Here is a 16,064-nt window from a genome sequence, read left to right as displayed (position 1 = left end):
CAGAAGGTGATACCTGGTAAGTGATTCAGATGCTTTCTAGAAAAAAAACAACCATTTAATGCCAAAGTAGCTAGTTGAGATGTCACTGCCCTCTCTGGGACCAACTTATTGGAGAGACAGATGCCTCCTGCCACTTTGAGTGTTGCTTGTAACAAGTTGGCCATCTGGCCCTCCTCTTAAAAAGTCACAGTAGTTTTCTGTCCCTGGTAGCTCCAAAAGACAGGTTCTGGAGTGGGCTGTGCAGGAACCCCATGTCCAGCTACAAATGAACCAAATGCCCATGCCTGAGAGGGAACCCAGAAAGGAGGACCTTGGTCTCAAATCCCACATCGTTGCCTGCTCTGACAGTAGCCCTCCACAGAAGGAAGGACATTTGACTTTGTGGAATACCATGATTGTTGTGTAGATCGTTCAGTATTCTTTTCTTTCAAAGAAGTCATCCCTCTGGGAGCTGGATTGCAGCAGGGAAGGTGGGGATAACTGAGTTTGTCCAACGATCACCCAGAAGTTCAGGGACTTGGACTAGGGCACCTGACTCCCAGCTATGAGGTTTCTCCCTAGGCCGCATGCCTGTCAGTGGAGCAAAGCCAAGACGCTCTCTCCCCCCGATCTTAGTGCTCCACAAACCCACCTATGCCCAGCTGCCTGAGGAGCTACATCTACGCACCAGAGCAGTGTGGGGTGCCACAGAACGGGGCGCAACAGGCAGATGGGACTCTGACCGGCTGTGCATACAGGAGGCTTCTTGCCAGATTCACCAATCTGGTTCTCCTTCTCCTCTGTCTCCTTGTGCCAAGCCTCTGCTCCTTCCAGAGGAGCTTGGTTTTGACCTCTCCCTCTCCCCTCTCTCCCTAGGGAAGGAGCACCATCCTCAGTGTTCCCGTTGTGTCTCACAGGCCAGCCCTGACCCCTCCTCCATCCAAATCTGCCCAGCTCAGTCTAGCATGAACGCAGCCCAGCCCTGGCTGAAGCTACCCTCAGGCCAGAATGAAACTTCAAATATGTGTTTCTTTTTAGTGCACAGGAAGGACAGCACAGGGAGAAAAGTCAGTGAAGCGGCTACCATGATGACCACACCATGGCCGCTATAGCCACAGGGTCCTGAGGCTAGGCCCTTGGAGCACAGCATCTTGGCTTCTGTTGAACACTGTCCTACAAAGGGAGCTTCCCCTGTCAGGAAAGCTCTGTGCCTCTCTTGAGGACTTGGGGATTTAACATTCTACTTTACCGATACCCTCTTCTGTGCTGAGGATACTGGTCGGTGCTGCTTTATGCCCTAATGTACTATCTGGTCTCTACACTCTGCCACCAGAATGAGGGGTTCAGTTGAATAGAGACCTCTGAGCCCTGAAAGTGGGTCCAAAGCTCAAGGGGAGTTCCCTGTACAGGCCCCATCTGTGGAAGCATTTTCTGTTGGAGAGCATCCTAATTTCGTGTCTAGTCATGCTAATGCCTCCGTGACTCTGGAGTCCTAGGCATTGTCTCAGAGGCAGCACTTCATGTCATCGGACATTTATTTGTGTTCTCCCATCCAGGGACTGCATGAAAGGAGAGGAAACAGAAAATAAGAAGATCGGCTGTACTGTTAACCTGATGGTGAGAGGACATGGGCCCTTCCTCCTATCTGCCCCGTGGAATCTATCCTACAGTGTGATGGGCTTGGCCCTTCTACAGTGGCTGTAAGCCTAAGGGTTTGAGTCAGGATATCAGCTCTGTCACTGGTATCTTGGAGGTCTGCAACTCCTCAGTCACATTCCCACTTGGGAAAGGAACGACATGAGCTTCTCTTTGGACAGAACTCCACACTGGCCTCTCGGCAAGGTCCAGTCAACCCTGACATACCCTACATCCCAGTCTGCCTTGGCCCTCGTCCCCTTACTCACCACTTAGGACTCCCCCAGGTCTGCCACTGGCTCTACCACACCTGGGGAGCAGGTGTGTCTTCTAGCTGATTCTTTCTCTTTCTGGTGCTGGGGGCCTCCATGGCCTGCCCTCCTCCTCCCGCCCAGCACACCCAGGGCTTTGGCCAGCCGCCTGGAGCTCAGGTATGGCTGCTACAGGGGGAGGCCTCTCTCATCTTGATGTGTATTTCCTTCTCTCTTACAGAATTTTTACAAATCTGAGATCAACAAAGAAGAGATGTATATCCGCTACATCCACAAGCTCTGTGACATGCACTTACAGGCAGAAAACTACACGGGTGCGTGGCAGGGGGCCAGCTGGGCCTTCCCCTGAGGACAGATAGGACAGGAATGCACAGCAGGCAGGAGAAGGCTCTGAGCTGGTGCCTGCCAGATCTTAGCAGAATGGTGGGGCCTGGGCTGCGCCCTCACCTGGCTCCTTTCCCTCAGCAACTTTGTAAAATGTGGTAGAGAGAAAGCAGGCAGAAATTCCTCTGTGCCAACACGCCTGTCCTCTGCCGTGTGAGGCTGCTCCGCTCTCTCTGTGCCTCTAGTCCACCAACTCTGAGGCCTCAAGGGTAACCTCCAAATTCTGACGTGCTAGGTTCAGGCATCCTGAGCTCAGTGTCACTCTCCATGAGCACAGCCTTCCTGAAGACCTCCACAGCCAGAGCTAAGTGAGGCCACAACACAGAAATAGCCACCTAACCCTGGGCCTTCCAGAGCTCACTGGCAGAACTGCCTCACACCCTAGGCTCTCCCTCCCGCAGCTGCACAGAGCAGCCCCACTTCAAGCTCCCGATGGAGAGCATGCCGAGTGCGGAGAGTGGCCACCTGGCTTCCTAACCGGCCAGATGGGGGTGCTTTCACTGTGTGTACAATTTAATCCAAACTAAGGCCTGTGCTTTTCTTTTTCTTTTCTTTTCTTTTTTTTTTTTCTTTTGTGGGAGATGGGCAGAGGAGGAGAGAGAAAGAGAATCTTAAGCAGACTCCCCACAGAGCACAGAGCCCAACACAGGGCTCAATCTCACGACCCTGAGATCATTACCTGAGCCAGAATCAAGGGTTAGATGCTTAACTGAGCCACCTGGGCACCCAAAGTCCTTTTCTTTTTTTTTTTTTTTTTTTTTTTAAATTTTATTTATTTATCAGAGAGAGAGAGAGGGAGAGAGCGAGCACAGGCAGACAGAATGGCAGGCAGAGGCAGAGGGAGAAGCAGGCTCCCCGCCGAGCAAGGAGCCCGATGCGGGACTCGATCCCAGGACGCCGGGATCATGACCTGAGCCGAAGGCAGCCGCTCAACCAACTGAGCCACCCAGGCGTCCCCCAAAGTCCTTTTCTAATGGAACAAACTGAACAGCACGTCAACCTGCCTGTCACACCAGTTACTGAGCACGATGCTGGGTCAGGAGAGCGTATGCGTACACGGGGCTCCTTTATGATCATCATGTGCCATAGTTCCCCCCAGATAGCCACCTTCCTCACGGTGGTGACCAGCCACCACACCCTACCTCTCGAGCCGCAGGACTTGAATCTGTGTGACAAACCAGGAAATTCAAGCTATTCTTGTCCATAAACATGACTAGAATTAGCTGGATCTGTAGAAACTCAGAATCCTCCCTCCTCATCTCAAGATGTAAGAGATCATTTGCTATAGATGCCACCTTTCCTGACCAAACAGGTTGGCAGGAATTAAAATCTGAAATGACTGGGCTGAACCTGCCATTCTCAGTGTCTGCTTCCACCCATGATTCCAGCAGCCCTCTGAGAAAGGGGTGAAGTCATAGACTTTGATAAATTTCATGTACTGTAGAGGCTTTTACTAACTCCTTGAGGACTGGGCCATGACTAAGAGGCCAGGTCAGGGATCTGGACAGAGAACGGGTGCTAAGCTGTGTCTCTGGTGGCCTCAGGAGTAGCATCTGAAAGGATATAGTCAGAAAGAAGAAGATTTCTCCTGGTTTCCTAAGTTTCAGAGGGAGGCCTCTAGTGCTTCAGGGTCTTGTCCCCAGAAAGAAAGGACTCCTCACTCCGATCCAATAAGGAGGCCTGTGCATCCCAGGACAGGAAGGTCCAGTGACCAGAGCACAGGCAGAGAGGCAATGACAAGGAGCCCAGAGAGTGGCTGCAGGCAGGTGTATATGGCTAAAACTGGAAGTGGGTTCTGGACTAGTTGGAGATGAGATTCTTCACAGTCATGGGGAGCAGACTTGAGTAGGGCCTTGAAGGCCAGGGAGAAGCTAGAACTACCTACCTTGCCAATAGGAGATGCCCACTGAAAATGAGCAAATAGAACAGGAATGAGTGGTGGTTGTAATTCAGTGTGACACATGCCTTAGAATTGAGGGAACCATAGTATTTCAGTGTTATTGTTCATTTGTTTTTTTAAGATTTTATTTATTTATTTGACAGAGAAAGAGAGCGATCACAAGTAGGCGGGACGGGGGGAGCTGGCTCCCCACTGAGCAGAGACCTTGACACGGGGCTCAATCCCAGGACCCCGAGATCATGACCTGAGCCAAAGGCAGAGGCTTAACCCACTGAGCCACCCAGGCACCCTGGTGGTGTTGTTTGATATAAGCTTCTCCAACAGTTGCACATATAGGGTAAGGCGCCACTGGTCCTTGGGCCTGGGTCCAGCAAAGCTTTGGCTCCTCCAGGAATAGAGCTTTCGGCTACAGGCCCATCACAGTTACCACCACTTACACTCCTCTCTGGTCCTTTTAGAAACAGTAGAGATGAGGGATGCTAAGATCAGAAAATAGTTCTGGAGCCACTGGGGCTAGCTTGGAGGGGTTGCTGAGAGAAACCTGGGTCAGTGCCCACCCACAAAAGGCAGTCTGAGAAGGCTGGAGAGGAAGCTGTAGTCAGTTGCCCGAAAGGAACCCAAGAACTGTCTGACATGTCAGCATCTCCCAAAGCAAGGCAGCCTGTACACAAACTCAGGTAACCAGGCTGTGCTTTACCTGGAGCCCAGCGTCAGTGAGCAGCTGTGGGAGGAAGGTGCCTGCCAGGATCTTAGGCCCCTTAATGCTATGGGCAGCCCCTCTATGTCACCTTCGGTATCCAGTGTCCCTGACCTGGGCTGCACATGACCTGCCCTCGCATGGTACTTAGCCTCATCCACTGGCACCAGGCGACTCCCAGGCCCCTGAGGAAAAGTCCCTGGACCTCCATGTTGTCTGTCCCCACAGAGGCTGCATTCACTCTGCTCCTCTACTGTGAGCTGCTACAGTGGGAGGAACGGCCGCTGCGGGAATTTCTGCACTACCCGTCGCAGACCGAGTGGCAGCGGAAAGAAGGACTGTGCCGCAAAATCATCCACTACTTCAACAAAGGCAAGGTAGGGTCATTAGCCAAGCCTTTCAGCTCTTAGGCTTCCACCATGTTGCTTCCACCATCTCAACACTGATGGGCCGGGCAGAGGCTCCAGGGGGAAAGGGGAGGGAATTAAGCTCATGGACGCCCATGTGTGTGTGTTAGCTTTGGAGGCAGCATGAATTTTCTCTGGGAAAAAAAACAAATATATATATGTAACAGTTTAATTCTGTGGCTTGGAAGCCAATTCCAGGTTCAAGGTGTGAGAGACGACCCCACTGAGCAGCTTGGCACAGGCTGACGCTCCTACCACGGGGGCTTCTGGGCCCCCACTGACACGTATTAGATTTACTTCAAGAACTGATGTTGTTTTCCTATTCTGCTGTAGAAAATATGAGTTGTAACAATGAGTAGATTTTAACCTTGGTCAAAGGAGGCCTGTCCTCCTCCTCAGTGGTGGCACATCTTATTTCCCTCCCTCACAGCACAAACTGGACTGTCTCACTGGTGTTCTTCCCCCATCAAGCTCAGATCTGTGGGATTGGCAGGCACTGTCAGCATTGGTTTTAGCCTCCTGGGGACTCCCCTGCCATCTTGCTCCCAACCCCCAGAGGGCTCCTCGTGGAACCCTCTGACGGCCTACAGTAGGCCCATGTACTGCAGAGGCTGGTTGGGTGGCTTGTTGATGCTGTTTGCTCATCATTCAGCTTTGAGTATGCTTTAAGAAGCTGATTTTTTTTTTAATTTTTATTTATTTTTTTAATTTCTTTTCAGTGTTCCAGAATTCATTGTTTATGCACCACGCCACCCAGTGCTCCATGCAATACATGCCCTCCATAACAGCTACCACCAGGCTCACCCAACTTACCACCCCCTGCCCCTCCAAAACCCTCAGATTGTTTTTCAGAGTCCACAGTCTCTCATAGTTATCTCCCCCTCCAATTTCTCCCAACTCCCTTCTCCTCTCCATCTCCCCATGTCCTCCGTGTTATTCCTTATGCTCCACAAATAAGCAAAACCATATGATAATTGACTCTCTCTGCTTGACTTATTTCACTCAGCATAATCTCTTCCAGTCCCATCCATGTTGATGCAAAAGTTGGGTATTCATCCTTTCTTATGGAGGCATAATACTCGATAGTATATAGACTATATGGCATATATATATATATATATATATGGCATATATGGCACAGTATATGGACTACATCTTCCTTATCCATTCGTAAAAAGCTGAATTTGAACCACTCGAGGAACTGTCATGGCTAAACCCCTGAATTGCGTGGAAATTAAGTTTTGTTTTTTTTTTTTTTTTAAAGATTTTATTTATTAATTTGACAGAGAGAAATCACAAGTAGACAGAGAGGCAGCCAGAGAGAGAGAGAGAGGGAAGCAGGCTCTCCGCCGAGCAGAGAGCCCGATGCGGGACTCGATCCCAGGACTCTGAGATCATGACCTGAGCCGAAGGCAGCGGCTTAACCCACTGAGCCACCCAGGCGCCCAGAAATTAAGTTTTTTTAAGGAGTTTTTTCATCATCAGAAAGAAAGGTTTAAACATTAATGGCTTTAATCCATAAATCAGAAAACATTGGCCAGTTTTATATAACATAGGAGAAATCTTTGTCAAAAGAATTCACCCATGTAGGAAGCTTTCCAAACCCTCAGGAGCTCTCAGCCTAGTCCAGTAAGGAGGCCCATGCTCAGTGCTTGGGCAGCCCCCTGTGACTGAGCCCCAGTGCCATCCCGAAGCTCCTCTCCTTGCCTGTCCAGGGCAAGGACGCAGAGCCCCGCACCAGCACACTGTCAGGCCTGCCCTTCTGGCACCCAGCCCACCCGGAGCTGCCATCCACCCACATGCACAGCAAGCCTGGCCAGCTCGAGAGGGCAGCGTGAGGGCTTTGTTTTGTTTTTTAAGATTTTATTTATTTGAGAGAGAACAAGAAAGAGAGAGCATGAACAGGGTGAGGGGCAGGGAGACAAGCAGACTCTCCGTTGAGCTGGGAGCGTGATGCAGGGCTCCGGGATCATGACCTGAGCCGAAGGCGGAGGCTTAACCCTTTGAGCCACCCAGGTGTCCAGTACATGAGTACCTTTAGTGTATTTGTTCTTTTTTTTCCTTTGGCACAGAGGATGGAGTGGAGAGCTAACCCAATCTGATGGAGTTTACCAGCAGGACAATCATCCCCGTCTTCACTCCACACTACACTAGTGTTTGGAAAAGGAGGTTTACAGCCTAGTATAGACAAGAGAATCAAAATGCAAAACCTGCCCAAGTATTGTAGATGAGCAGGACAGGGGGAAGGACCAGAGGCTCTGGAGGCCACCTTCTTGAGGCTCTCCCACTTCTGGCAACCCTGTTTTTTGCTGTGAGTTGCTGGGGGAATAGGTTCTATGCTGAGTGCAGACCCCTGAGTGAGCCCTTTCATAAGATCATCCTCAAAGAGGTATTTATCATATTCATTCGGTTGGGTTCATACAGAAGACCGAACTTCTGTGTTTCTCTTCCTCGGTACAGAAACCAGTGGATAGAACCAGTGATAGAACCAGTGGAATAGGCTAACCAGTTCTTGAAAGGCTTCAGGTTTGGGTTTTTATTATTATTATTATTATTATTGACCTCAAAAAAGCAAAACCTGGCTGTTGCAGAAGAAGTGTTCCTGTAGGGTTCTTGGTGCCAGGAAAAAAGCTACCTTGGCAGCAGGAAGAAGGAAGAAAAGAAGACTCTGGGGAAGGACAGGTAAAGGATTCTGGTCCTCAGCCCTGCCAGCACGCTCTGCCTCACAAGGCAGGCTCTCTGCTTTTCTTACACACACACCAACCTCTGTCATCTGCCTGGTACAGACATCCCAGCATTCTGTAGTCTCATGTGTATTTCATGAGCACCCAGAAGGATAGAGTCAGAAGTTCAATTCCTGTTCGTAGTCTAACCCAGAGCCATTCTCACCAGTGGTGAAGTGGTTAGCCTGGAAATCTGCCTCAAGCTGGACTGGGCTTCAGTCCACAGAGAGTCAGCATTCCCAGACCAGACCAGGAAAGGAGCACTCAAAGGGCTTGGCAGAGTGGGAATTGAAAGAAGGAAGGAGAGGTGTGAAGGTGGGAACTGGTCTTCCACCACAGGGCAGAGGGAGCAAACAGGAGGGGCAGCTGGACAAAGGTCTCCGACCCATGCTTATCTGAAAAACAGACCATCAGGACTAGAGCAGCCTTCTCCGTGGAGCTGGGCTTGTGCTCTCCTGACGGAGGGTTACTGTTGCCTGTGCTCCTCTGAAGGAATGATGAATCTGTTGCTTCTAATAGACTGTGTGTAAACAGAAGTACAAAGACTGTCTGGAGTCCCAGGCCTGCACCTGCCTTCCCAGTTTGATTAGAATGAGCGCTGAGTCAGTGTAACTTCCATGCCATCCCTGTCAGAGGGGCCACAAAGTTGTGTCATAGCACACATCCGCCAGAGCTGGTGGAAATAATTGGATTTCAGACATCGGTAGGAGATGTCTCCTCCTGCCTGAAGGAAGGAGACCAGAGAAAAGCTATAGCGGTGTGGTGTACCTGCAGCATGTTCCTTACCTGTGTTGAGAGGCAGACCGGCACAGTCCCTGAAGACTGACAAAAAGTCTTCAAACTCTTGGTCCTAGGTCGCTCTAAAGATAACTAAGGGGTAGGTGGGAGGAGAGGTTAGAGCAGAAGGGCAGATTACACCAAGTAGGGCAGAAATGCCAGCAAGGCAGATGAGCATTGATCCCAGGAGGAGAGAAGACCTGTTTTACTGGGAGCTGCTGTCAGCAGACCAAGTGCCTTTAGGCCCACGTAGGGCCCTCTTCACCCAAATGAGCGGTTCCCCACAGGAGGCTCATGGCAAGTTGGCCAGAGATCTGTGCACAGCTCAGCTGCTTAGCCAGCCCCCATGGACCCTGCAGCGGGTCCTTGGCTGAGACCTGCCCAAGTGGCACTCAGAGCCAGAAAGAGGGCTGACACTTCCTGCTTGAAAGATTCATTGTGGGGGTATAAGAGGTTTCCTAGCCCACTAAGGCAGAGGCATCATATTAACTCAGGGATCCAGAGTCAGTTTCAAAATTCCCTTTGAGGGGCACCTGGGTGGCTCAGTCACTAAGTATCTGCCTTTGGCTCAGGTCATGATCCCAGAGTCCTGGGATTGAGCCCCACATCAGCTCCCTGCCCCTCTCTCTGCCGGCCTCTCTGCCTACTTTTGATCTGTCCATTTTTTCTTAAGAGGTCATTGTTTCCACCCAAGTTTCCATTGACAGATGAATGGATAAAGACGAGGTGGTATATAGATACATAATGAAACACTACTCAGCCATCAAAAAGAATGAAATCTTGCCATTTGCAACAACATGGATGGAGCTAGAGGGTAGCATGCTAAGCGAAGTGAATCAGTCAGAGAAAGACAAGTACCTTATGATTTCACATGTATGTAGCATTTAAGAAACAAAACAAATGATTAACGGAAAGAAAAGAGACAAGCCAAGAAACAGACGCTGGTGCACATTCCTGGCACCAGTTTCAGAGTCTGACTGACAGGTGCCAGAGGGGAGGGGGCTGGAGGAAGGGGCAAAATATGGGCTGGAGATGAAGGAGGGCACTAGTTCTGATGAGCACTGGGTGTGGTGTGGGAGGGCTGAATCACCATATTGTATGCCAGAATCTAATATTACACTGTATGTTAACTAACAGGGATATAAATAAAAGCTTAAAAAATAACAAAAATCATTATTACCTTCATGAACTTACTCAGTACATCTTTATAGAGTACCTGCTCGTGCCTGGCAGTGCTCTAGGCTCTGAGGATAAAGTAAATAAACAGGGTTCCTGCCTTCATGTAGCTTATCATCCAATTGAGACTAATACAACAAAAAAGTAAATACTTTTTTAAGATAACTGGAGAGTAATGAAACTCTCCAGAAGAGAAGGGGTCAGGAAGTTCCCAACCTTAATGAGGTAGTCAGAAAAAGGCCTCTTGGAGGTAGAGACGTTTGAGGAGAAACCTGAAAGCTACGCCTTGAGCTAGAAAGGCACAGCACCGCGTGTTGTCCACAGACTCATCCTGAGTGGATGTTCTTTGTGACAGATGAGCTGCAGGGGGCCTTCGGTTGTGCCTTCTGATGTGTTCCATGTGATCTGGGGCTGTTATGAGGAGGCCTGAGGTGCTGACGCTTTGTCTTTCTCTCTTACGCAGAGCTGGGAGTTCGGGATCCCGTTGTGCAGGGAGCTGGCGTGTCAGTATGAGAGCCTCTATGATTATCAGAGCCTCAGCTGGATTCGGGTGAGCTTTGCCCCTTCCCCAGCCCAACCCTGACCAGAGGTGTGACCACTTTCCGGCACCAGTTTCAGAGTGAACATTCACTGCGGGCTTAGCCCTTGTTTAAGTTTAAGTGCTGCGGACAGTACAGGAGAAGCAGAGGCCTGGTTCCTGCCCTCAAGACCCTTGGCAGTCAGACTAGGGAACTAAAAAAAAAGATAGGATCCAGACCCCGAGAGCCACTGGTGCTCAAGAAAGGGAGAAGCACGTCTGCAGGATAAGATGGCAGGTCCAAGGAGGAGGTAGCAGCTCAACTTCATGAAGAAACCTTTCCTGAAAGATTTTGTTCAGGAAAATTTTGTAAGATCTGAAAACTTTCTAAGATGTCTGCATGCTTAGGCTTGTGGTCACTTTCAAGCACCTTGGTCTTACTCCCTTCTTTGATACAAAATACTCAAAAATTAAGTGAAATGTCCCATAGCCTTCGAAGGTCTCCACCAAATTTTCTTGGTTGCTGGAGCTGAGTCACAGCTAGCTTTTCTGAGTCACAGTAGCTGCAGACTACATTAGCAAAGAGAAGTCAGAGGTCTCCTCTCCTCCACTCAGTCAGTGTGGCAATGTTCCCTGCCATGTTTCCTCTTCCAGGCGGGAATTTGGGTCTATGTAATAGATGTGGTTATCTAGAAGTAGCTTACTGACTGGTCTTTGAAGGCCCTTGCTCCCCAGCAAGCTGGCTTGATTGAGTGCATTAGAGCTGTCTTCCCAGTCAAAATTCAGTGAGTTTTTCTGAATGTGAAGCCAGGACAGCCCATACTAAGAAAGGTACTGACCTTAGTAATGCTAGATATCATGGATATTACTTCAGCTTTTAAAGTTTAAAATCTCTTAAGTTGGAACAATACCAATGATGCTGGCAACTGAGACTTCCTGTGATTATTAGCCTCTTTAGTTAGATGATGAACAAGAGCAGCGCAGTTGGACTGATGGAGAATGGTGCTGAGAATAGCTATTAGCCAACTATAACTAGCACTAGCCACTTGGTATAGTGATTATCAACCAAAACCAGAAATCTGTGGGGGTGGGAGGAGTCCATGCTCAGCATGTGCCCCTGAAAGACCCAAAACCAAGAATCCTGGATCTGTGTGGGGTTGGGTCCACCCACTGTGTAGGAGGGCTTCCCCTTTCATCAGGCAGCAACCTGGGGAGAGGCTGATCATGGCCAGGGGCTCACTTCTACAAAGTCTGTGTTGCCATGTTCTGTTTCCAAAAGATGGTATCTACTGGGGCCTGGGAGAACTTGCTTGGGACACCATTAGCAGTCAGGCCAACCTGAAGGCAACTGCCTTTCTCATTCACAGAAAATGGAAGCCAGTTACTATGACAACATCATGGAGCAGCAACGCCTGGAGCCTGAGTTCTTTCGGGTTGGCTTTTATGGCAGGAAGTTTCCTTTCTTCCTTCGGGTGAGTCCATTCAGGTAGTCAAAAGAACTTATATCATATTCTACACATAATTCATTTATAACCTGTTTTTTTTTTTTTACTTTTTTCCCTATTCTACTGAATACTACTTTTTGAAGGACTAACTAGACAACAAAAGGCATTTGGCTTTATTTGACTGGACTGACTGCCATTTTAGACTTTGTTTGCCTCTGCTGTACTATTTTGTAGCTGTCTGCAGTACATGAGGGTGATTTTCTTACCAACCCAAATTCCTGCAGGAAATGACCAGGGTCTGAGAATGTCCCATAGGTATGTCTAGAAACCTTCCAACTTCAAGTTCCAATGCCTGGAATCCTCCATTGAGATTATTCTCAACCAGATAGGACACCAGTACAGCCCTGACATCAACCATAGGCTGACTTCTTGAGGTTTGTCATGGAAGATATTGGCTCTTCCCACTGGCTGCCCTGGAGGCTCTGCAGCCAGGGTGGAGAACCTGTGGATTTGAAAGAGATCTGTGGGAGCTGCCAAATAGGATCTGGCTGTGGAAAACCTTTTCTAGGCCGCCAACTCTCTGGCCCAGGATAGTGACAGTGATTTCTCCCCATAGCTTCCTGGAAAGCTAAGTTGGGATACCAACAAAGCGGAAGGAATGACTGAGCACAGATGTGTAGACATACCAGCTGAATAGCTGTGATTCTCTTCTTTATTTCACAAAAGCCAGAGGCTCCAGGAGAAGTCAGCCTGGGCTTGTGGGCTGTAGCTCAGAGGGCTTCACTGTGCCAGGGGACCTCAGTGAAGCTGTGCTGATGAAAGGGCATTGGGCTGCAGTTGAGACATGAGACTGGCTTTGACTGCTCCCAGTTCCAGTGTATCACTAAAGTTCCGTGTCTATAAGTCTCAACAAGCAGCTACAAACATTCATAGACTCTCTTTGATGTGTTTGAGATCCTGTCTTAGCAGAAAAATTGCTTTAGCCAGTGAGCAATGATGAGCTTGATATCACATCACAGGTCAGTTGGCCTTAATGACTCCTTAAAAAAAATTTTTTTTTTTTTAAAGCCAGTCTTCTAGCAACAGAGTCCAGGCTAACCACATTTCAGATGTAAGGCAGGTCAACCTGCACATTTCCTAGGCAGTAACCATTCTGTGCTAAAAAGAAAATGGACTTCTATAGAAACAAGTAATCCTGACAGGGATAACAAGCCCACTCTGCCTAATTGTGATCCTCAGGAAGGCTCCGGTTCCATTCCACAGTAGCATTTCTAGAAACAGAATGTGAAAGAGAAAAGGGTCTCCTCAGGAGGGGGGGACTTGCTCACTACCTAGGGACCATCCCCTCAAGCATTTCAGAAGTGGCATCTTTGTTGTCCCCACCAGCATAGATCATGCAAAAGCCATGGACGTGGAGGTCAGCAGAAGGGAAAGACGGAATCACACAAGAATCAGAAACCAGAAGCATCTCTAGAAAGTCCTTGGACAAACTAATGGTTCTGGCCTGTGACTTCCTTCTTTCTCATTTTGTCTGCAAATGCTGCTTTATTGTCGTTGTATTTTCTTTGTTTTGCCCCATAATTTCTATATCAGAAATCAGATTTTACTCTAAAACATCATTATTTTGGATATTAGAGAATCAGGCCCTGGTATGTCCGATTTCCGTCCCTGCCAAACAGGAAGTCTCCGTCATGGTTTGCCCTGGCTTCCACCCCACATGCTCATGTCACAGGGCCTCTCAGCGTCTCAGGAAACTCCACAGTTTCTGGCGAGTAGGACTTAGTGTGGGACCTGCCTCTGGCCCATCCAAACAATGCTTGCAAACAACGGTCTGAATGTTCAAATGGGGTTTCAGTGGTGCCAGTAATGGAGGAAAAATAACAGTGGGTGTTAGGAAATGTCATCAGTGCGTCCTCATCTCCACACAGGCGCCATCCCTAGGGGCTGTGTTTCATGCATACAGATCTGCCTTGCTGAGCCACATGCTGCCTTCCCTTCCCTCAGCTGCTCAGTTCAGCTTTGGCAAATGGAGTGAGTCCCAGTGGAAGTAGGTGTTTGTCTTATAGATGGCAAGAACCAAGAACAAAGCAGTGGCAGCCAGATCTGTCTCACGTGAGGTTGCTGGGGCTTTCACACAAGCAAACTAGAAACTGACAGCCAGCCTCAAGGTCAATGCTGTGTGCCTTCTTCCTGCTGGGTCTCCCCCAGAAAGCTAGGCTAGTCCCCCACATTCCTTGAACACATAGGCCATCTATTACTTTAGCTCTGTCAGCTTGGTTTCTCTGGACCATCTGCCTCCCTCGCTTCACAAATGTGATTATCTACTAATCTGCACAGAGACAGGAAAACATCCAGCCCTCCCTTCTTGCAGGAATTTCTGTTTCTCTTCATTTGACCCACAAACAGCTACTGGTGAGGACTGTACATTTGTGAGTTGATATGAAAAGACCAGTTCTTTATAATTATCTTTTTTGTCAGTTCTGCTTCTCAAGCAAGGGACTTAGAAGTGTCTCTTGTCCTCGGACTTGGCCTGTCCACTGGAGAGGCCAGCCTGCTCCTCCCGACCTTGACTTCCCTTCTGATACTGTTTGTCATTCAGATCCATCCAGACATGTGACCGAGCCTTAGCTGACTTCTCCCATAGTAAAAAGAGAAGTGGAAGGAGGGCAAAAATTCTTTCCCCCAAAAAATCTAAGGTTCTCCGAATCCTGGTCTGTGATCATCCCTGTGCCGGTGGGTATCCAGCTGGCCCCCTGGACTTCTCTGTCTCTCTTCCTCTGAAGACACACGGGGAGGGGGGGCAGGGAGAGGGCAGGGCTGCCAGTGCAACTCCTTCCTGAGGAGTTGGGGCTGGCTAAGAGCCTGGCGCCACACCCTGGTGGTGATGCTGCTTTGTCAGAGTGGCCCTAGTGAGGCAATCAGGCAGGCAGACACATGTCACCAGAGGTCTAGACGTGTGTCCCATTCCCTCAGGACCAGCTGTGAGGTGGGCAGAGCAGCAGGGCGGAGGGCTCCTCGTCATGCCCTCAGCCCGCTAGGAGAAAACCTGAGCCCCAACTCAAAGCATATATGATATAACACAAGGTTTTAGGAAATGTGTGGTTCAGATGATGTCGTTTCATCCAGCTTATGCGGTGGCAAAGATGTACTGCCCATCAGTAAGTAATGACTGAACACCTGCTGGATCCTGCGCCACATTTGGACTCTTTCTCCCAACTAATAAAAGTGGTCCTTCAAAAGCACCCATCTGGTCACCGCTCCCCCTGTTAAGCCTTCTGTGGTGGCACCACTAGCCGTCACTCCTTGGCACACCACTGCAGGCACCTTCCATACCCTCCCACTAGCGTTCCACACATACATTCCTCCCTCGGCACCTGGTCTCATCCAGGCTGTTGCTGTCCTGGTTGACACCACAGCCTCCAGAGCGCCCTTCCTACTCCTCTCTCAGAGCTGGCCCAGATGGGCCTTTCAGGCCTCTGTTCAGGCATGGCCTTTTCTAAATCCCACTGCCCCCCACCTCGCACCCCTTCCTGGGTAAGGTGCTCTCCCTCCTCCAAGCTTCCCACAGCCCGTGGCCTGCCTCCAGGCTGCCGCAACACAGTCCAAGTCTCCCTTTTCCTGTCCCTCTCCCTTCTGGATCACCACTTCTCCTTGGCAGGGACTGAGTGCTGTGCGCCCCATGCCTGTCGCAAGGGCCCCTAGGACATGCTTGTGACATGAGTAGCTATTGACACCCCTGAGGAGGTGGGGGCCAAAGGCAAGGCAGAGAGCAGGCTCTCTTGTTCGCGGCAGAACAAAGAATACGTGTGCCGTGGCCATGACTACGAGAGGCTGGAGGCCTTCCAGCAGAGGATGCTCAGCGAGTTCCCGCAGGCCGTTGCCATGCAGCACCCAAACCACCCCGACGACGCCATCCTGCAGTGTGATGCCCAGTGTATCTTTTGATGCTTGGTTGGGGGAGGTGGGCTGGGGTCCGGGAGGTAAGGCCCACCCAGTCGGCTGTCCCTCTGCTGTAATGTTGGCCTTACAGGCTAGGTTACCCATCAGTCCTGAATGGAGTTGTCCTCACCACATCAGACCACACTCAGCAGGGCCTTCATACCTCACGGAGACAGCCATGGCATGCTCTTAGCCATGGAGGGCCTGAAGCAG

The 16,064-nt window shown here is 49.8% G+C and overlaps 1 protein-coding gene across 9 annotated transcripts in view; it reads left to right on the top strand.

Moving 5' to 3' along the window:
* Positions 1-16,064, top strand: part of DOCK3 (dedicator of cytokinesis 3) — a 568,909-nt gene that overhangs the window by 532,362 nt on the left and 20,483 nt on the right. For all 9 annotated transcript variants that reach the window (XM_082702076.1, XM_082702074.1, XM_082702073.1 and 6 more), the window contains 6 exons: positions 1,536-1,596; positions 2,107-2,200; positions 5,096-5,244; positions 10,414-10,500; positions 11,835-11,939; positions 15,705-15,846. In XM_082702076.1, the coding sequence (XP_082558202.1) occupies positions 1,536-1,596; positions 2,107-2,200; positions 5,096-5,244; positions 10,414-10,500; positions 11,835-11,939; positions 15,705-15,846 (638 nt within the window). The remainder of the gene's footprint in view (positions 1-1,535; positions 1,597-2,106; positions 2,201-5,095; positions 5,245-10,413; positions 10,501-11,834; positions 11,940-15,704; positions 15,847-16,064) is intronic.

Source organism: Mustela nivalis (genome assembly GCF_964662115.1).
Source record: "Mustela nivalis genome assembly, chromosome: 1".
In the NCBI taxonomy this organism is placed as follows: domain Eukaryota; kingdom Metazoa; phylum Chordata; class Mammalia; order Carnivora; family Mustelidae; genus Mustela; species Mustela nivalis.
Note: the sequence above shows the minus strand (reverse complement) of the source record. Positions and strands in the feature narration are given on the sequence as shown.